At 35.6% G+C, this 21,314-nt stretch overlaps 1 protein-coding gene and 1 non-coding gene across 2 annotated transcripts in view; both read left to right on the top strand.

Moving 5' to 3' along the window:
• Nucleotides 1–21,314, top strand: part of Haus6 (HAUS augmin like complex subunit 6) — a 35,915-nt gene that overhangs the window by 13,419 nt on the left and 1,182 nt on the right. Inside the window, exons 7-16 of the mRNA XM_003472241.5 lie at nucleotides 185–233; nucleotides 3,690–3,860; nucleotides 6,047–6,240; nucleotides 7,199–7,325; nucleotides 8,082–8,184; nucleotides 11,006–11,087; nucleotides 14,571–14,637; nucleotides 14,900–15,085; nucleotides 17,166–17,301; nucleotides 19,081–20,136. Of these exons, the coding sequence (XP_003472289.1) occupies nucleotides 185–233; nucleotides 3,690–3,860; nucleotides 6,047–6,240; nucleotides 7,199–7,325; nucleotides 8,082–8,184; nucleotides 11,006–11,087; nucleotides 14,571–14,637; nucleotides 14,900–15,085; nucleotides 17,166–17,301; nucleotides 19,081–20,136 (2,171 nt within the window). The remainder of the gene's footprint in view (nucleotides 1–184; nucleotides 234–3,689; nucleotides 3,861–6,046; nucleotides 6,241–7,198; nucleotides 7,326–8,081; nucleotides 8,185–11,005; nucleotides 11,088–14,570; nucleotides 14,638–14,899; nucleotides 15,086–17,165; nucleotides 17,302–19,080; nucleotides 20,137–21,314) is intronic.
• LOC111757522 (small Cajal body-specific RNA 8) lies at nucleotides 14,361–14,491 on the top strand. The gene has a single exon (XR_002791849.2). It is a non-coding gene; the product is annotated as a small Cajal body-specific RNA 8 (non-coding RNA).

The raw sequence follows: 21,314 nt of genomic DNA, 5'->3' as shown, positions 1-21,314 counted from the left end.
AAGCATAGTTCTGCTCCTAGTCCAGTTCTCCTTCTGCAGAATTATTGTTGCTTTGAGCTTGAATCTTACTGTTTTTTAATTGGCATGGCTATTAGTGAGTGAGTTTGCAGACCAGTTAGCTTTTTGTATATTAAATTACTATTTGATTTACTTTTGACTAATTAGATTATTTAATTTTTACTAGAATGGAACCCTCCGATGACCAAAGTATTCTAAAAGAGAAAATTGAAAAGGTAAGATAATTTTGATGGGTCATATTTAATTTTTCTTACTTTGTGATATGCAGTTTTACTTAATCAGTTGAACTTAACATTTATTTTACTTTTTTGTGTAGAAATAGGGTCTTGCTGTGTTGCTCAGGGTGGTCCTGAACTGTTGAGGTCGAGCAATCCTCGAATCTCATCCTCCTAAGTAGCTTGGACTATTGGTATATGCTAACTGTGTCTAGCAATTGGACTTAAAAAATTCTCTTGCCTTTTAAAATGTTTTTAAAAATTCACTTGTTGTAGGTATTATATCAAAAGATACTAGTAGGTGCCTCCAAAACCCTTGGATATAATGGAATAAACGAGCTTATGCTTTATATTACTTCATTTGTTTAAGAGTGTCCAAACTTTTAGGTATTAATTTGACTTCCTGGGCACTTTATCACTGGAAAAGGTGAGTGCTGTTTGAGAAAGTATTCACTGTTTTTTTTGTCTTTTTCCTTTTTATCGGTACTGGCGATCGAACTCACGACTGCCTGCTTGCAAGGCAGGCGCTTATGCGCTGAGCTAAATCCCCAGCCCAAGTATTCACTGTTGAGTGTTTACTGGCCAACTGCAGTGTGCCAGGTATCTTTTGGATATTAGGATACAGCCGTGAAAAAGACAGGCAAAATCACCTCTTCTGTGGAACTTTTACTTCAGTGAATAGGAACATTCCTATTAATGAATACAGTATCTTTGATTGTAATCTCATAGGTTGGCACAAAACCAATTGTTTCCTGAATGTGGTTAGTGTTCATTTTCCCAGAGTCCATTTCTCTTTGAGCCATTGACAAGACAAAATTCAAGACTTGAAAAATTTGGGCACCAGATTCTAGATGGGAAACAGCGTCCTGTGAGACCACCAGCCTACCACCTGAGTCTTTTATGAAAGACTTTACCTTGCTGTGCAGCACCTTATTCTTTATCTTTTTATTTTTCAAGCAATTCTTTTTTTTTTGGTGCCGGGGATCCAATCTATGACCTCATGCTTGCCAGGCAGGCGCTTAAGCCACTAAGCTAAATCCCCAGCCCCCTATATCTTTTTATTTTTAATTTTGGTTTTGTGAGGCAGGGTCTTGCTATGTAGCCTGGCTAGTCTCAAAGTTGTGCTATTTCTGCTTACGCCTCCCAAGTGCTGGAGTTACAGGCATGTGCCACCATGCCCTGCTGCCAGTCTTTTTTTTTTTTTTTTTGCGGTACTGGGGATTAAACCCAGGGCCTTCAGATTGAGTTACATCTCAGCATTTTTAAGTTTTATTTTGATTGACTGATTTATTTATTTTGCAGTACTGGGGATTGAATTTAGAGCTTTTGTGTTGAGCTGTATCTCCAGCCTTTATTTATTTACTTATTTTTATTTTCAGATACGGTCTCACTAAGCTGCTAAGTACTCCAGGCTGACCTTGAGCTTGTCCTTTTGCCTTAGCTTCCCAGAGAGCTGGGGTTTATAGGTGAACAACAGGATGACTAGCTATGTAACACTTTAATTAGAGATGTTCAGTTTCTTATTTATGTCATCGGAAGACATAAGACCCATAGGAATAATTATATTTTATCATCTTCCCACATCTATAAATTCTTTTTTTTTTGTTTTGGTACCAGAGATCGAACTCACAGTCTCATGCTTGGGAGGCAGGCACTTAATGCCACTGAGCTAAATCTCCAGCCCTAAATTCTTTTGAAATATAACACACATACAAAAAGTGTGCAAATCATAAACATATATCCTGATAGATTTTCACAAAGGTGAATATATCCATCTATACTAGTATCCAGTTTCAGAAATAGAACATTGCCAGTACCTCAGAGTCCTTGTCATACTGTGTCATTCATGGCTACTTTCCCCGAAGGGTAAGCGCTAAGCTCACATATACTAAAGATTAGTTTTGTTTGTTTTTGAGCTTTATATAAATGGAAGCTAATAGAATGTCTTCTTTGTGTGACTTCTATGACCCAGTAGTATTGGTATTACTTATCCTTGTAATCATGTGGAATTGTTTTCTTTTTTTGGTACTGGGAATTGAACTCAGGACCTTGTGCTTGCCAGGCAGGTGCTGTGCCATTGAGTTACATCCTTGGCTCCAGTCATGTATAGTGTTAGTATGTTCATTTTCATTGCTGTGCAGTGTTCTCTTTACAAATGTAGAAAAGTATACCCTTTTTCTTTTTTCTGTGTGTGTTTAATTCACTGGAAATTGAATCCAGGACCTTTGCACCAAGTACACGCTCAGCCCCCCAACCCCCCTTTTTTATTTTGAGATAAAATCTCACCAAGTCACTAGTTTGCTCAGGACTTGGACTTGGCCATCCTGCGGCAGTATCCCAGATTTCTGGGATTACAGGTGTGTGCTACCATCCCTGGTCTTAGTTTTAATTGATAAGTAATATTTGTATTTGTGGGATATAATAAAACTTGGTCTCTACATGCTTTATAGAATGATTCAGTTGGCTAATTAACATATCCATAAATCACTAATTTATTATATTTCGTGATGAGAATGTTAAAGTTCTATTTGTACAGTGGTAAAATATGCAATATGTATATTAATAGTTGGCCAGTATACAGCACAACAAATCATTGACAGATGTATTCCTCCAGTCTGATTGGAACTTTGGTCAACTTTCTTCTGTGAATTTTTTTTTTTTTTTTTTTTGGAGGCAAGGTCTTGCTATGTAATTCAGGGTGGTCTTGAGCTTACCATGTAGCCCAGGTTTACCTCAAACTTGGTGATCTTCCTTTTTCAGCCTTCCAAGTGTTGGTATTACAGACATGTGCCACCATGCTGGCATTCTGGAATATTCTTGTACATGAATTTTAGTAAATATGTATTTCTTTATGCCTAAGAATTTTGGAGGGGGCATTACTGGGGATTGATCCTAAAACCTTCGCACTAGCCACCTCCCCAGGTCTTTGATTTTGAGACAGGGTCTTGCCAAATTGAAAAGTTGCCTAGGATAGAATTGAATTTGTAGTCCTCATATCTCAGCCTCCCAGAGTGTAGGGATGATATATGTGTATGACCTTTTACCCTTAAAGAATCTTATTTGTTTACATGCGCACTGTTCTATACTTGAGTGATTTAAAATTTAATGTGTAGTAGTTTTCTTCTTGACAATTTTTTAAATTAGTTTTTCCTGAAAAATCTTCATTAGATTGGGTGCACGTCAAAGTATAGAAATTGCAAATTGTATCTTGATAATATAAAGATTTCTTAGAATTGTTTGAAAATTTTAGTGAGCTAGAGTTTCTTGAGAAATGTCTTAGTTTTCAAGCCCCTTTGGAAGTAATATCAATGTTTTAAAACTATAGTTATTTAATTTTATTATCATCCTAAGATATTTCATTTACTCCTAAGGCTGAGAAAATATTTATGATTGTATTTCTTTAATGTAGTTATAGATTATGAATGGACTATTATGTTTTGTTTTTTGTTTTCAAAGGTTCGATCTTTGTGGACCTTAGTAAATGAAACGCTCATGGTTTTGGAAAAAGAAAGAGAAGTTGTTAATTCAGTCCTTAGTCTTGTTAACCAATATGATTTAGATGGAAGTAATGTTGTTATTAATATTCCAAGTCTCTTACTTGACAAAATTGAGAAACAAATGGGGCAGGTAAGTATTTGATACTAAGGAAACTTTTGCAAAAACTATTTTTTATATTATACATTTTTTTCTTAAAATATTTTTCTACTGCGTTAAAATTTTTTTATGTAGCTAGTAAAATCTTTATAAAAGATTAAAGGAGTATATATTTATATCCATCATCAACTTTTATTATTTGTCCCTACCTTGTATGGTCCTATATCATACTGTATAGAGAATATAAAATTCCTAGGTTGGAAGAGAACAAAAATGACCTAATGTAAAATGTCCTTTTAAAAACTTTACATCTTTTACTTTTTTTTTTTATTCTGGTAAGGTAGTAAGGTATTTACTTTTATTTTAGCTTTGTGATGTTTATGTGTCTTTTCCTGTGTTTTTTCAGACTACTAATTTCATTTTCTTTCTGATGATTCCTTTAATGGTCAGTTTTCTTTTCCTCATTGCAAATTAACTAATTAATTAATTTTTTTTGGTACTGGGGATTGAACCCAGGGCCTGCACACTGAGCTATATCCCCAGCCCTGTTTGTTTGTTGTTTATTTAGTTTGGATACTGGGTCTTGCTGAGCTGTTCATATTTGTCCAAACTTGGGATCCTTCTGCCACAGCCTTCCAGAGTGTAGGATTATAGATGTGTGCCACGGTGCCTGATTATGTATTTTTTTTCTTTTACCAATTCCATGACTTTAGTGCTTCCTCTACAATAATATTACCAGTCTTTCCCGTTCAACCCAAATTTCATTTACTTATTTCTATATCCCTGTGAGACATTTTCGCCTGGATAACTTTTTTCCTCTTTAATTAAGCACAGTTAGCATCTACTATATACATGGGATTAATTATAGCATAGCTATTGCAAAGATAAAACATTGTGACTCTGAAGCACTTTCACATTAATCATAATACTGATGAACACATCAAGTTCAGAGTTCATGAAAATGAAGCTGTGTTTAGATGCCTACAGGATATGGCAGGTAATTGGAAACACATGATTGTATGTAACAATAGGGAGAAGGTACAAAGTGATAAGGTCTTCAGAGAAAATTACTGTATAGTTAGTTTTGGTTTGATGACCTCCCTGTTTAACAACAGTTCCAACTTAATTCACTGGTCAAACTTATGACCCATCTTTTTTTTTTTTGGTACACTTCTGTACATCTTTGTATAGCCTCAATGTCATCTTTTTTTTGTGCAGGGTACCATGTTTACATAGTAATGAAATTCTTGCTGGTTGTACTGTACAGCACAGTACAGTTTTATATTCTACATTACAGTACTGGATATAACAATAATGCAAATAAAAACAGTCATCAAAAAAAAAAAAGTCATCAAGGTGGAGTTTTCTTTGACCATTTCTTTGTTCTAAATATTTTTTTTCATGTTTTTGAGTTTTATTTCAAATTTTACAGAAATGAAGTAGAACAGAATTTTATTAAAAAATTTTTTTCATGTTCTGAATATTTTAATATAATATGATAGTTCCTTACTTTGTGGCTAGTTCAATTAACAAGTTGTAGAAATATGACTAATTAAATGAGCAATGAATGTCTAATATTTTTTAATATGAAATTTATGAGTTAAAAAGTATTGGTAGTAATTCAAGTGATTTTAAAACATTGGAACCATGCAGGCAAAATAAACCTGTCCCTAGTTTGAGTGTAGTTTTTTTTCTTTTGTTTTGCTTTTGGTACCTGGGATCGAACTCATGAACTCATGCTTGCCAAGCAGGGGCTTATGCCGCTAAGCTAAATTCCTGGCCCTGGATGTAGTTTTAAGAGGTCACTGAAAATACAGTGTTTTAAAAAGATGAATTTATGACCTTTTCCCCAAATCTGTTTTTCCTAAGCTATTTCTCTTAAATCTATATTTTTTATGTTTGATGGTAAAGAAACATTGTGAAAGCTCCATGTAATTACTTTTATGTATTGTTTTTCTCAAACTATTTTTCTTTTCTATAGTCTTCAACCTCTGTATGATATAAAAATGTACTGTGATGTGTTAATTCTTCTACAATAGTTTTTACTAAATTGAAATTATTTATATAGCTTTATGTTTGGGTGATAATTTATTTTTTTCTCTCTTCTTTAAGGTGGAATTTGCATATAATAGTAAAATGCTTAAATCTTTTTTGTTTTTGTAACAGTTTATTATCTGATTCTATAGCTTGCTATTTTTTCCCTCCCTGTGAATCTTTAGCTGCACATAGGAAATGTTTATGAGGCTGGAAAATTGAACATTTTAACAGTTATTCAGTTGTTAAATGAAGTCCTGAAAATAATGAAATATGAACGTGGTCAGTCTGACCAAGCAAGATTCACAATAGATCATCACTACCTTGAAAAAGAGACCAAATTTCAGAAGGAGAGATTATCAGATCTGAAGCATATGAGGTATTCTAGATAGATCTTCTATTATTTTACTGTGGGAGGAGAAGGTTGGTTTTTTTCAGTAAAACGGTTGTATAGTTTACAAGTCTTTTGCTTTGTCAAACAAGTGTGAAAATTTTACTAGTACTCAAAACCTTATGTGATCAACTCCCACAGAGACATGAGGTAGAAAAGAAAGATAATACTGTTTTCTGTTTACTTGGAATAAGTTATTTGTTTTGAGTGATATTTCTTTATTTTTATATTTTTTTAATATTCTGGTAGTACAGGAGTTTGAACTCAGGGCATTTGCATTGCGCTACATCCCCAGCCTTTTTTATTTTTATTTTTAATAGTATATGTTTGTAGTATATAATGATGACATTCATTGTGGGGAGTTGTTACATGTATATAACACATTTTAATTTTTACTTCCCTCCCATTTATTTATTTTGAGACAGGATTTGCTAAGTTGGCCAAGCTAACATGAACTTGTGATCCTTTTGCCTTAGACCTCCAAATAGTTGGAATTACAAGCATAAACCACTTGCCAAGCTGTGAAATAATGTTAACTTTTTTCTACCTTTTCTTTTGTTATATTTAATAATAAAAGCGAGCCTCAGAAATGTTTTTTTTTTTTTTTTTAATTTTAGCAGAAAGAGTGAGAGTTAAAGGGCTTCTTTTAGGCATGGACAGATAGTGGGAGTAGAGTTCTAACTGATGTTTACAACCAGGGGAAAGATTGTATTTTAAAAATACATGATATGGTAAATATATGATAGCTTTCTGGTTTTAAAAGAAGAAAAGTCTATTTTAAGTTCTGAATATTTGCTTGTGAGTTTATTCAATGTATAATGTGCATTATTGGTTGAGCTTTCACTTGATACTTTCTTCCCTTTCTTACTACTGTTATCTTCTTAAATTTTACTCTATATTTTTTGTGTATTTGTGTTTTGAGTAAAGTGTTTTTATGCTATCATAGGTGTAAAATAAAAGAAAATCTTACTACTATAAGACAGTCTATTGTTGAAAAGCAAGAAGAATGGGATAAGAAATGGAAGGGATTTCTTGGTGTGTCTCCTTTCAGTCTATTTACTGGTCGGTCTCCAGTAAGTAATGTTGACTTGCCGTTTGGAGAGTAGTTTAATTTTGTCAGTTTTTTCACTTACCATGTAATCAGTGACCTAGGAGTACTATTTGTATACATGTTTCTCACCTCATGGTTTTTTTTTTTTTTTTTTGTAATGGGAATTGAATTCAGAACCTCACATTTGTCAGGCAGGTGCTGTAGAGCTCTATCCCCAGCCCTATTGGCATTTCTACCATGATTCAAATGTTTCGGTTTTGTAATTTTTCTAAATATATAATAGAATTTTCATGAGTTGCTGTTGCCATTTAGTGTATCTGTGAAGCCAATCAAGTTTAGCAGTAGGGTATAGTTAATTTAAATTCAAAGTGGTGTCCCCTCTCCCCTGCCAAAGGGTTTTATTGAAAAGATTTTAGTGTTTTTTGGGTGGTTTGTTTTGTTTTTAGTTGCTGTATAGTCCAGGTCAGCCTTAAACCTGCTGTGTAGCTCCGGCTGGCCTTCGTGAATTTAATGATCCTCCTGCCTCAGCCTCCAGAGTGTTAAGATTTCAGGCATGTGCCACCACTCCATGTGAGAAACTAAAATTTAACACATAGTTGGATAGAATAAACCCTTGTTTTAATATTGTACTCTTTGGTTTTTAAAAATAGTTACAGGATGTGTGCTTGGTAATTGTTAGGAGAGAATTTGCAAAACCATTTATGAGTTAATTTAGCATTTATGAGTTAATGTTATTATAGTAACTATTTACTTAAATTGTGAAATCTGTGTTTTTAAGGCAGTGGATCTTTTACCACCTATGGGTCCCCTCTCATTTGATCCTGTCTCGGAGGAAGTATATACAAAGAGTGTTCTTTTTCAGTATCCTGCTTCACTTCCAGGTTGGTTATTTTTCTTTTTCTTTTTTCAACCTTCTTTTGTCATTATTTCTCATTGTTATAATAGTTATTTTTATTTTTGTTTTTTTCTCCCCAGTTTTTATTGTGTTAAGTTGGCTATAGCATAAGAGTCACCATTTTTTGTTTGATTAGTTTTCTGAGATTGGGTCTCACTATGTAGTTCAAGCTGGCTTTGAATTTATTATGTGTCTCAGGCTAATGTCAGACTAGTGGTAATCCTCCTGCCTTAGCCTCCCACTGCTGGCATTACAGGCATGCACTACCAGGCCCCGGAAATGTTTAAAACTGTGATGACGTGCACGAAAAAGAAAAAAACCCAACCCCAAAACAAACAAAAAAACCCCAGGCATGGTGGTGATGCACCCCTGGAGCTCAGTTACTGAGAAGGCTGAGGCAAACCAGGCATGGTGGCTCATGCCTGTAGTCGCAGCACTTGGGAGGCTGAGCAGGAGAATGGCTGCAAGTTCGAGGCCAGGCTGGGCTACTTAGTGAATGCAGTCCCTGGAGCCTTCTGTTTTATCAGACCCCCACTTTTCAGTTTGAGCTTATCATTCTGATAAAGTTTTCTATCTTTGATTCTGGCTTATAATGGTATTTGTTTGTTCTTTGGGCATTCCTTTTTCTTACATTTTATTTAGTGGTTCTAGTGTATTTATATGAGTTAGTGTCTGTTTCTGTTGGGTTTGCTCTGTTGTGAGTTTAGCTTTATTTTTATCTTTCATATGCCTTGTTTTGTCTAACTTTCTGTTTTCTTACCTTGGGTGCTGTAGTTTAGTTCTCATTTCTTACCTGCAATTGTTTTTTGTGACTTTCTGTAATCTTTCTGTAATATAAACATTCTTTTTCATTTTCTGGTACAAAACACATTAATAGCTTTCCATAAAGTTAAAAAAAATATGTTTGCATTTTTTTTTCACTACCAAGGAATGAACCCAGAGGCTCTGTACTTAGGTTTGTCCTCAGCCTTTTATCTTATTTTTGTTGACAGGGTCTCACTGTGTAATTCAGGCTGGCCTTGAAATTACTTTGTAGCCCAGGCTGACCTCCAACTTGTGGCAGTCCTCCTACCTTAGCCTCCCAAGTGCTGGGAATACAGGCATGTGCTAACATGCCTGACTTCTCTTCAGCCCTTTTAAAAAAGTTCCCGAAACAGGGGCTCACCAAATCAGTACATTGCCCAGGCTGGGGTCAGCTTTGCACTCCTATGCCTTAGCCTTCCGGAGTGCTATGATGGCAGTATGCACTACCGCCTCGGCTTCACATCCCAACTTACACATTGTTTTCATACCAGAACAATCGTTTTCCACTGTGTCTGCCCACCAACAACATGTGGTAGTTGTTGAGTGTAGTACTTTTTGTTTACGATTTTCTACTGGTTTTGTGTTTTCTCTTTTCTTTCCTTTTTTTTTGTGGTGGTGGGGTTTGAACCCAGTAGTCTAGTCAAGTGCTCTACCGCTAAGATATATCTCCAAGTCTTTTTCATACGTTTTATAAATACTAGTAAATCCCAGTATAATCAGGAGATACAGAAGTTGTTGAAAATGCTGTGAGATGGCATATTGTTAGGATAGGGATTAAGAAGAAAACCTTACATTGGCTTCTTACATTGTGATACAATGGTACCTTTCTTCACAGACTTAATTCTTTCCCTGATTCTGGTTGCAGCTGAATTGCAAACATTTATGTACTATGGAACCAGAATTATGGAGTGAATTCTGCAGTCAGAATTGTGGAAAGAATTAAAGTCATGAATTAAGGCAGTACTGTACTTTGCACACTACACATATGACAAATAAGGCCTTTCAGAAGCTAAATGGTAAAAGAAGAGGAGTCCCTGGAATCACATCTTCTTTAACATAGCCATGGATTTCTTTGCCAGTCTCTTCCTGCCATGCTGCAAGGTGTATATCTCTTACCCAACGCTCCATGTACAAAATGTGCACCTTATTGTCTTAATACTTTTACGCTTTTTTCCCACTCCCCAGTTTGGGCCAGGTAGCTCTTCTTCCTTGCATTTAGTATTTACTTTTGTCATAATACTCTAGCAGTATAACATAACAATCACTGTCTAGGTCGACTCTTTGGAAGCAGAGTGCTTCCCATTGTTGTTATAGTGGTAGCACATAATTGTTCAATGATAGGATGATGAAAAATATATATAGGTTAATTGTTGTCATCAAAGCTGTCCAGACATACGCTAAGTACTATAACTTTTTGGCCTTTCTGGCTTATGTGGTAATTGTATATGATCTGTGTACTTAAACATGAAATTATATGACATTGGAGAATGACCATGGAAGTTTAGTGAGTTACAAGTCTTTTAAGTATTTCTTTTTTTTTTTTCTTTTGTGGTGGTGGGTATTAAACTCAAGGCCTTGCACATATATTAGTCTTTTTATATTTTGTATCACTTTCTTATCACTTTACCTTAACATTTGGATAATTACCTGTGTGCGTGTGTGTGTATGTGTGTGTGGTGTTAAGGAAGCACTGCAGCACTGAGTTACATTCCCACTCCTTTAAAAAATGTTTATTATGACACACGGCCTCACTAGGCTTGCCTTGAACCCATAATCTTCCTGCCTCAGGCACCTGAGTAGCTGGATTACAGGCTTGGAACACTCTTTCTGGTTCTGTTGTAGTTCGTCTTCTGAGAAGTTTTTCTGGGTCTTGGGTGTAGCTCAGTGATAGCATGTACAAAGCCCTAGGTTTGAACACTAACACTGCCCCCAAAAATGTGCTACAATTTCAAGAGATAATTATAAGCATAATTAAAGATAAAGTAATTTTTATGCTTCTTTAGAAATACCTAAGCAACATAAACAAGAAAATGATTGCGGAAGAGACATTGATACCCTGGGAGCTGTGTGTGACATAGCCAAAAGGTAAAATATATTTGTTGTTCATTTTGAATTAATTTTATACCACTTTTAAGCCAGTTTCTAATCTTTATTGTGGAATAGTACTTAATTTCCCCTCTTTAAAAAGACAATATTTTTTTGTTTCACACTTAGATTTTCAGAAAAGATAGGCAAACATTTTTCCTTTTTATTTATTGAAACACTGGGTTTCATGGGGAGTATCTGAATAAAAAGAGTTTGGGAGTCTTTGAGATCAACTAGTCTGATAGTTTTCAGGTTATATTCTTTGCCCTCTGGTGCTGTGGCTGACTCTAATTTAGCCTTTGGTTGATCCTATGCTTTCCCATTTCAGTCTGAGCAACTTGTCCTTTTATTTCTATTATATGTTGAAGTTTTTGACAAGCTGTTTGATAAAGAATTCCTTGCTTTAAAAAATTAGAAGATTTAACTCCAGAGTTTAACATGAAAAACCTGAAGCTACGCTTCTTTCACAGTACAACTTCTGTTTTCTTTTTTCTTTCTTTTTTTTTTTTTTTGTCTTTTTCGTTTTTTTCGGTACCAGGGATCGAACTCACGACTGTCTGCTTGCAAGGCAGGCACTTATGCCACTGAGCTAAATCTCCAGCCCCGAACTTCTGTTTTCTTTACTGCCTTTTTTTTGTAACAGGAATTGAATTCAGGACCCTTGCCCTTGCCAGGCAGGTGCTGCATGGCTGAGCTATATCCATCCCCAGCCCTATACTAATGCCAAGTTATAGAAGCAAAAAAAAAAAAAAATCTCTAAATTAAATGTATGTAATCCACTTGGGTAATATATTTGTTCTTTATGGACATTAAACATCATAACATAGCAATTAAACACAGACACAGTGAATAGATTGTTTTGTTATGATTGCCTTTTGATTTACATAGGTGTCATTCAGTCCAGTTTTCCCAAGTAGATAAGGCTGAATATGAGAGTAAAATACTTAGGAAAATCATAAAACAAAATCCTAAAATCACTATTCATTTTATATGCTCTTGGTATATTGAACTGCTATAACCAGAATCAAAACTGTTATATGAAATTGAGCCATTGGCAGTTGTCTCTGCCACTCATTTTCTGGCTCACGGAAGTTCAGGACTAGTTGTGGAGGAATATGCTTTCATTCTTTTATCTGGATTTGCTGTTGAGTTTTTGAATACCTGAAGGAAAGTAATGAACTCTTGGGAGACATTTAATTGAAGGAAGAGTAAAGTTACTGGCTTTTTCACTTTAACCCTCATATCAGAGTTCTTATAGCATGCTTAAAACCACATTTAAACATTCTTTGATAACTGTCAATATCTTTTGATATTTTTAAAATATTACGGATTTGGGGTTGCAGCTGAGGCTTAGAGTGAGTGTGGCCAGGAGGCTGTGGCTTCCATCTGAAACACTGCACATGCGTGCACACCTGCGTACAAAGGCTTGGGATATTGCAGGGAGGGGAATGCTTTTGGTAGTAGGGTGAATAATTAGTGGCACATGAAATATCATTATTGCTAAACAGATGAAGAACAGAAGATCTATGAAGTTGACTTACTGTCTTGCAGAAGTTTTACTGTTGCAGAGATACAGGTCCTCACTGTTATTATTTATAATTAAATGTTTTATCTGTAATGTGGGTAGGATACACTTAATGAAATAAAAGATCTTATTTTGCATTTCAGCAGATATGATCAGTATTAAGTTAAAAACCATGGCAAAGCTGGGCAAGAGAGTGCATACCAGCAATCCAAGTACTTCTCAGAGGCTGGGACAGCAGTATCACAGTGGTGCTTAGCCTGGCCAATTTAGTGACTTGGACCCTGTCTCCAAAAAAAAAAAAAAAAAAAAAAAATGGAGTGGCATTGGGGGTGGGGTAATTGCGCAGTGTGAAGGTTCTGGGTTCAGTCCGCAGTACAGCAATCAAACAAAAAAGCAAAACATGGCAAGAGTAGTTTTTAGAGCAGATGTGTTATTATCCCTTTCTCATGTAGCTGTCTTGCACCAGTACCAAAATATAACTGGTCTCTCTAGATTGCATTGCTTTTTTGTTTGTTTTTTTTGAAATGGGATCTCACTGTGTAGTGCATATTGGTCTTCCTAGCTTTAGTCATGGCCTTAGTGACATTAGTTCATAGGTTTTGGCTCTTTTTCTGAGGAGTTTTTGTAAATTGTAAAGTTTTTGGAAAACACAGTAATTTGCCTTGGATATCTGGGCTATATCCTGCTAAATTGAAGCTTGAGCAATTACAGTGGTTTCAAATTATGTTTTGAGGATAGGTGAAGATTCTTAAAGAGTGCGTGTTTGGAAAAGCTTGACAATGTATATGTTTTATTTAACAAGACATTTGTAAAGCTGTTAATTTTGCATTTCTGGCTATGAAAAGAAAGTGAAGGAGCAACATATTTGCTGTTAATTGTAGTTTCTGTGGTAATTTTTTTGTTTTTAAATTTGCTAGAGTAAGAAAGTTTTTTTTTTTTTTTTTTTGATAACGCAAATTGAACTCATGACCTTGCGCTTGCCAGGCAGGTACTTATCCTGCTGAGCTAAACCCTCAGCCCCTAGAGTAAGAAAGTTTTTTTATTTTAGAATTTAAAAGATCTTCTGAGATCAAAATAAAAGTTATTTAAAGATATCATTTCTTTTAAGATTTTTAACTAGTAACATCACCGTGAAAAAAGATACATGAAGGGGCAAAGGAATCTAAAGCATAGAACAGTACATTGTGCAAGATAACAAACTGAATATTCTTGGAACTTTATATATAACCTATTTGCTGTAGTGCAAAGTTCAGCATATGAGAAATTGATTTTGGTCCTAAAATAATGAAAAAAAAATTTTTTTTTTTGGTGTTTTTGAGACAGGGTCAGGCTGGTCTTGAACTCATTTTATAGATTAGGCTGGCCTTACACTCACAGTGATCCTCTTGCTTCAGCCTTTTTAGCTGGGGTTACAGGCTTGCGCTCAAAAGAATCTTAAAATCTCTGCTACAGTGGAATTCTGTGGTGTAGACTCAGGATGTTGTAATAGTGTAATTCTAGCTCACTGGATTTGTTTTTAAACTGTACTTCAGCTTTTAAATGTTCTTCAAGACATTTAACCCTTAAAAAGCATTACTGGGGATAGAGAGAAGGAAGAGAAAGGGAAACTAAGAAAGAATCAGGATGCAGTATGTATGTGTGCCAGTAGGCCACAGCGAATATTTTCATTATGTCACAAACAAATACTAATAAACTAAGAATACTAGTAAGTTAAAATTTCTATAGCAAGTAGGTAAAATGTTTATAATTGGGAGGCAGATACACAAATTGAGCTGAAATACTGCTCTGATTGTCATGACACTTCCCTAGAATAAATTGCCTTTTGATGACCGGGACGAATTGAGTGAAATCGTCACGGACAGATACGGGGCAGACAGTTTCTTTAGAATATTTAGAATGCATCAAGTGAATGGAATTCTTTCCTAGTTATAACTTGGGTTTGCTGTCTTCCCCTTTAGTTCTGCTTCCTTCCTATTGGAATCAGCTTCATCATCAGAGAGAAACAGTGTTGCACTACCTAAAAAGGTACATTCTAAGTTTTCAATTTGACTACACTAAATGATTATATTTGTTTTTGTTGATGTAATTGTTTAATGAAATTCTATTTCTATTTTCACACTGCCTAATATTTTATGTCATTTCTGTTTATATATTCTTCTTTGCTAAGTAGAAATATTGGAATTACTTAGTTCTGCCAATGAACATATAATTTCACATAATATTGTTGAAGAAAACTTCAAAATCAGCCATGATTATTATGCTTTTAACATTACATGTCTGTTTTCAGGATACAGTGATGAGAGCTCCCAAAGAGAAAGATGGAATAATTTCTAAGAAAATACCAGAACTTAGCAGACAAGACTCTCCATTGTTGAATACTGCAAAACACAAAGAGAATAGAACATGTGGGCGTCCTCTGCCGGCCAAAAACAGTGATCCATTCCAAAAAGAACAAGATCATCTGGTAGAAGAGGTTAGAAAAAGACAGTTAATAAAGATACTTAACTATTTTGTTTCTCAGTGGTGTTGGTGTAAGAAGTGAAATGCAGTAAATTATCGAGAAACTGAGGTAATCTGTGGGAGAGAGGGTCAGAGGACACAGATGATAAAAACAACAGCAAAGTTGGCCCTCCAAAAAAGTAGAAATAAATTTCATATAAACTTTTTAAGTTAAGTTACAATGGTTTAGAACCTACTTTCATTCTAGAAATATCTGGAAATATAAAAAAGTATTTTATGTGTGATAGATTGATGGTTAACGTTTATATAAATTTTTATGTAAACACACCCAACGAGTGTACTTTTTAAAATATTTTGTCAGTTTCTTAGCTTTCTCTTTTCAAATATGAGAATAAAGAATAAACAATATTATATTATCACTGAGTGAAGTTTTTCCCCTAAATATTTCAAAGAGGATTTAAATGCATTGCTTTCATGAACTTGATCTTCTTAGCTTGATCTGTCCCTTAATGTTATTCTACTTTTCACTGGTAAGTGGCCACAGAATACTACTTTGTTCAATACTGCAGAACTCAGTTTACACAAACTGAAATCTCATGACATTGCTTAGCATTTTGGCTAAGAACCAGAAGATAAATCGGTTGCTTTTTATTCCTGAGTGTCTTAAAAGAAAAATTTGGTTTAGAGAATATTAATTTAGGTGTCTGAATTTCCTCCTTATCCAATCCTGATCAAATAGTATTATCCAAATTAGAGAACTGAATGTGTCTTTCTGGGTGGAGGTGCATGTTTCATGTTCCCTAAATATTTTGAAATCTCTGAAGTTGTTCCTCTGTAGCTACTGAGTACTAAAATAAGAACGGTCGTTTCTTTTTTCTTTCTTAATTATGAGAAGTCTCATTTTGTGGTTAATAGAATTTAAATTAGTGGTAGAATAGAGTGGGATAGAGAAGCAATGTCCTAAAATCTTTTGAGACTTTAAAGATAGAGTGAAATTAATTTTAATAATGTTGACAACAAGATACAGTGTTTTAATTCTAAGAAGACCTCTGCTTTTTTTGGGTAATCTCAGTATGTTTTTTAAGAAATTAGCTTTTAGTAATATCAGAGGGCAGTGATTTTAATTTATATGCTCCCCCCAGTTTTACTGATATTTTAGTTAATAGAGTGCTATTTCATTTTTTTGTTTTGTTCTTTTTTTGAGACAGGGTCTTACTCTGTAGTTCATGCTGCCTTTGAAGTCACTGTGTAGCTCAGGCTGGCTTCAAACTTTTTTGGTGATCTCCTCACCCAGTCTCCCAATGCTGGGATTACAGGTGTGTGCCCACACATCTGGCTATTTTCATACTGTACATTTTTCCTATGTTTTAGAATATATCCTTATTCTTTGCTTACTCATTTAGATGTGCTAATGAGGCATTTAGCAAAGAAGTGTGTGGTCAGAAGGTATTCTTTCTGTTAATAGAGATGTTACTGTACAAATGCACTGTAAGAATCTGCCTGTTCTGAAACAGCCATTTTAGTGCATACAGAACTGCCAAACTAAGATGGTGGCAGTTAATAGCTTACGTCATTTTGCAGTCAAACTGTCCTAAATGTTTTTATTTTTGTCTTTTTTTTTTTGTCTTTTTCGTTTTTATCGGTACCAGGGATTGAATTTATGGCTGCCTGCTTGCAAGGTAGGCGCTTATGCCCCTGAGCTAAATCTCCAGCCCATTGAGACAGTGTCTTGCTATGGAGTTTAGGCTAGTCTTGAGCTCACTTTGTAACCCAGCCTGGTCTTGAACTTGCAGTGATACTCCTACTTCAGCCTCCTGAGTGCTGCCTAAATCTTTACAAGTATAAAGACTCTTATTTATTCTATCTTTTTTAATAGGTTATCCACTTAAGAAAATAAAAAATGTTTATATTCTATTTCACTTTGCAGGACTATAGCTACATGATATATACAAAGTGCTTGGGAGGTTCTTTTTGTCCTGTTTTTGTGCCGTATTCGATAAGAAGTGCTGCCAGCTGTGAAGTGCTTATTGTTAGCAGAGTTTTTGTTGCCTTATACCAGTGAGCTTGGTGATTTTTTTTCTTTTTTGTTTTAGGTTGCTAGAGCAGTTTTGTCTGATTCACCACAGCTCTCTGAAGGAAAAGAAGTAAAATTAGAGGAACTAATTGACTCTATAGTTTCTAACCCCTTCTTAACAAGGAAACAGATTCCCCGAACTCCAGAAAGCTTGAGTAAGTTAATGTTTTCTGTTCCGATCTCTCTGTGATAGATGTTATTGTTAGTAGATACATGGTCTTGTGGATTTTTTGAAAACATTTTAAAACTGATTTCTATATTTTTCAGTTTATTGGCAATGGGTTTTTGTTCTGATATAAGGGGGTCTTTCCAAATTCAGGGTGGGAACATTCACAAAGCAGTCTTTCCTCATTATTTCCTCCTATTTTTTGGCTTTAGTATACTTATATAGAAGTGTAAGCTCTTATAACAACACAGTTTGGTTTGGTTTGTTGTTTGATTTTGGGCTTTTGGAAAGTAATTTATTTGAGCATATTTAAGAAGTCTGCCCTCAAATCTGACCTGTGCTCACATTTAGAGAGCATGGAGGCCATCTCTTCAGTCAGCAGCCTGAAGCATCAGCCAAAACTTCTGCACAGATTTTTACTCCTTCTGACATCCAGTTCTGATACTGGTTTCATTATGTAACCAATGCAGATTATATTGGTTGAATGATTAAGTACAATTTCTGTTTTGATGCTGATTTAATTCAGGTTTAACTGAGCCACAATCTAGATTGCCTGCCTGTGAACCAAATCTGCAATGTATTTTTGTACAGAGAATTGCACTGGACATGACCTTGCTTATTTGTTGACTTATTGTATAGCTAGTTTCATGCTATAGTGGCAGAGTTGAGCAGTTGTGGTAGAACGGATGGCCTGCAAGACCTAAATTCTTACCATTTGATATTACAGATTTTTTTTTTTTTTTTTTGAGACATGGTCTTGTTCTGTAATTGAGGCTGATCCTGAACTCACTATGTAGCACAGGCTTGCTTCAAACTCGATGATCCTCCTGGCTCAGCATCCCAAGTGCTTATAGAAAAAGTTTGCCCTGGCCTAGATGGGCAGGAAAGTATCTCTAATAATGCAGTTCATATATACTATATAAAAGTATATGCACATTTCAGGAATAGCATTTGTCTAGGTGCCATGACTTAGTTACCTTTTTTATACTTTTGTCTTAATTATCTGTCATTTTGGTTACATTTCTGTTTGCTGAGGCAAAATACCACCAGCACTCAGAGTTAAAGGACGAAAGCTTTATTTTGGTTCACAGCTTGTAGAGGTTTCAGTCCATAATTGGCTGGCTCCAGGGCAGAATGGCATGGCAGATAGGTATTGCAGAGCAGAAACAGTACATGGCTGGTCCAAGGTAGCAAAGCAACCAAGAGATAATAGCAGCTTCTTTCTGGCTCTTTTTTGTTCTATTAAGGCTACTTGTCTTCTGCCTTTAAAGTGGGTAACACTTATATCCAGAACTATGCCAAGCCAGTCAGCACACTGACGTAGAATTACATACTCTTAATCTCACATTGCACACTCTAAATCTAGCCACCTCTGAAAAAGCCCTACCTATGATTATGTGAGACTGTGGAGCGACATCTAGACACAAACCACAACACCTGTAACCTGAGCTCCTTGGGACACTGAGGCAGGAGGATCACAAGTTTGAGGCTGACTTGGGCAGCATAATGAGAAGTACACTCAAAATGATAAAACAAAAAATCCCCTGAAAACAGGAACAGCTTTTCTTGCATGTTTACTTTGGGTTTGATCAGTTAGGAGTTATGTCCTGTGGTTTGTTCTGTCAAGAAGATTGGTTGCCACTCAACCAATGTATTTTGGGACATATACTGAATCATTAGTTTTATTTTCAGCACATTAGATAAAATGTTAAATTTCCTTCTATATTTTGGGAATATTAGTAAATTGTGAGTTATTTTCTTTAATTAGTAACTGAAATTAGGAGCTCATGGAGAAAAGCTATTGAAATGGAAGATATCAGAAATACAGAACCAATTCAAATGGATACTGACCATGCAGAAGTATTGCCAGACTCTGTACCTGTGTTGCACCATCAAAGAGAATTTAGCATGGCCAGTTTTTTCTCGGATTTTGACCCATCTTATTTGCCTGAAGAGAAAGTTGTTTTGGATTCTCTTGAGGATGTGCCTCAGAAACATGAGGCGAACAGTCATATAGGTGAACCCCCAACAGAAAATAAGTCAGATTTGTTAAGTAAGAAAACAGTTTGTAAGCAAGATTTAGAATGTATGACTTTACCCACTAAGCGTTCAGAAACTAGCTCGATAGAGGGATTCTCCTCTTCTGTACATAATAGCATCAGTATGCTGATGGATAGAAGTAAAGATAAGTATATTAAAACATCAGGCCACTTACAAGCTTCTAGTGATGAAACTCCCATGCGTAAAACTGTGTCATGGGACTCTTTTCAAGTATTAAGCGGAATTAGTTCTAAGAGTCTCAATGATATGGATTTTGGCATATTACATGAAACTCTTCCAGAAGAAGTCGGTCACCTAAGTCTTAATAGCTCTAGTAGTTCTGAGACCAATTTTAAACTGGAATCAAACAGCCCTGGGCACTGTGGCATTTTTCCGGATGATGTTATGAAAGGAAGACCCACTACTCCAGAATCAGAGTTCAATTTTCAGGCTATTCACCATAGTTACGAGGCTCTAAAGAAATCTCTTTCCAAGACAAGGGAAGAATCTTACTTCTCTAATCCTGAAGTACTTGAAAGACAGCCAGAAGTGAGTATTACAGCCAAAAACATGCCAGAAGGAAATATACTTCACCTTTTGGATGCTGATGATTTGCTCATTGACTATGCAAAGCCATCTGTATGCACACCCCTTGGTGAAAGAAAACGGTCTCTGTCACCACTAATTAAGTTTTCTCCAGTGGAGCAAAAATTGAAGACCACAGTACCATGTAGCCTTGGAGAACCATGTAGTAGTCTTGGAGAACTTTTACCCAATGTAAAAGGTAAGATTTAACTAGGTATGTGCATATTCACCTTTGAAATTTTCTGTTAAGCTTCATAAAAATAGTATACAATGAATGGTGCATGATATTGGTTGTTAATGTGACAAACACAGTATGCTTTTATTCCTTCATCTACAGTGAAGGGTGAGAAACCCCACTGTATGTGTACTTTCAGAATCTCCTGGTCTATAGAAGTTTACAACTAGTTTGGACAAGGGTATAAAAATATTTTTGTTTTTTGAAATCTACTGCTTTTGTAATCTAAATTACTGAATATAAATCTCATTAAAATCTAATGGAAAGGGCTGGAGGTTTAGCTCAGCGGCATAAGCACCTGCCTTGGAAGCAGGCAGTCGTGAGTTCGATCCCCGGTACCAATAAAAACGAAAAAGCCAAAAAAAAAAAAAAAAAAAAAAAAATCTAATGGAAAGTGGCTTCTAAGAGGTTGAGAAACACTTTTAAATGTCATTGTTATAAGATGGGCATAGTGGCGCACACCTGTGATCTCAGGACTCAGGAGGCTGAGGCAGGAGAATTGCCCCAAGTTTGAGGCCAGTCTGGGGCCAGCCTGCATTACAAAGTGACGCCTTGTCTCAGAAGAGCAAAGCAAAATTCACTGTTGTTTTGGTGTAATATATGAGATTTGCTGGGAAGTGAATTTGGTGGTAGGAAAGGGGAGTAGAAACGAAACAAGGTCAGTCATTGCTTTAGTGTCCTGGGCTGTAGCAAAGCACCACAAACGGGATTATTGAAATTTCTTGTTTCTGAAGACATTGACTTTTAGAAGCCCCAAATCTCTGGGTTCTCCCCAAAGCCGTTAGTGGAGAATCCTCGCTTATTTCTCCCCTGCCTCTGCTTACCCTGGGTATGAAGACCTATCTATATATCAAGGGAAGTACGAGCCTCCATGACTTGTGGCATCATAATGCCACTTTTTTTTTCATAACTCCAATTCTTGTCTGTCTTCACATGACTCGTGTGTCTGTCTCTTTTTACAAGGAAACTGGTTATATTAAAGAGCCTATGTAGTATGGCCTGTTTATACTAATCATATATATAATGACTGACTTTCTAATTACGGCCATGTGCTGAGGTACTGAGGTTAGAATTTCAACAATTTTTGAGGGACACAATTCAACCCATAATTATTAGTATTAATTGAAACCATATGTTAGATA

The sequence above is a fragment of the Cavia porcellus genome, unplaced genomic scaffold (genome assembly GCF_034190915.1).
Source record: "Cavia porcellus strain 051 isolate PalLab524CR breed Dunkin Hartley unplaced genomic scaffold, mCavPor4.1 scaffold_1, whole genome shotgun sequence".
Lineage (NCBI taxonomy): Eukaryota > Metazoa > Chordata > Mammalia > Rodentia > Caviidae > Cavia > Cavia porcellus.
The sequence above is the reverse complement of the archived record's forward strand: the minus strand, read 5'-3'. Positions and strand labels throughout refer to the sequence as shown.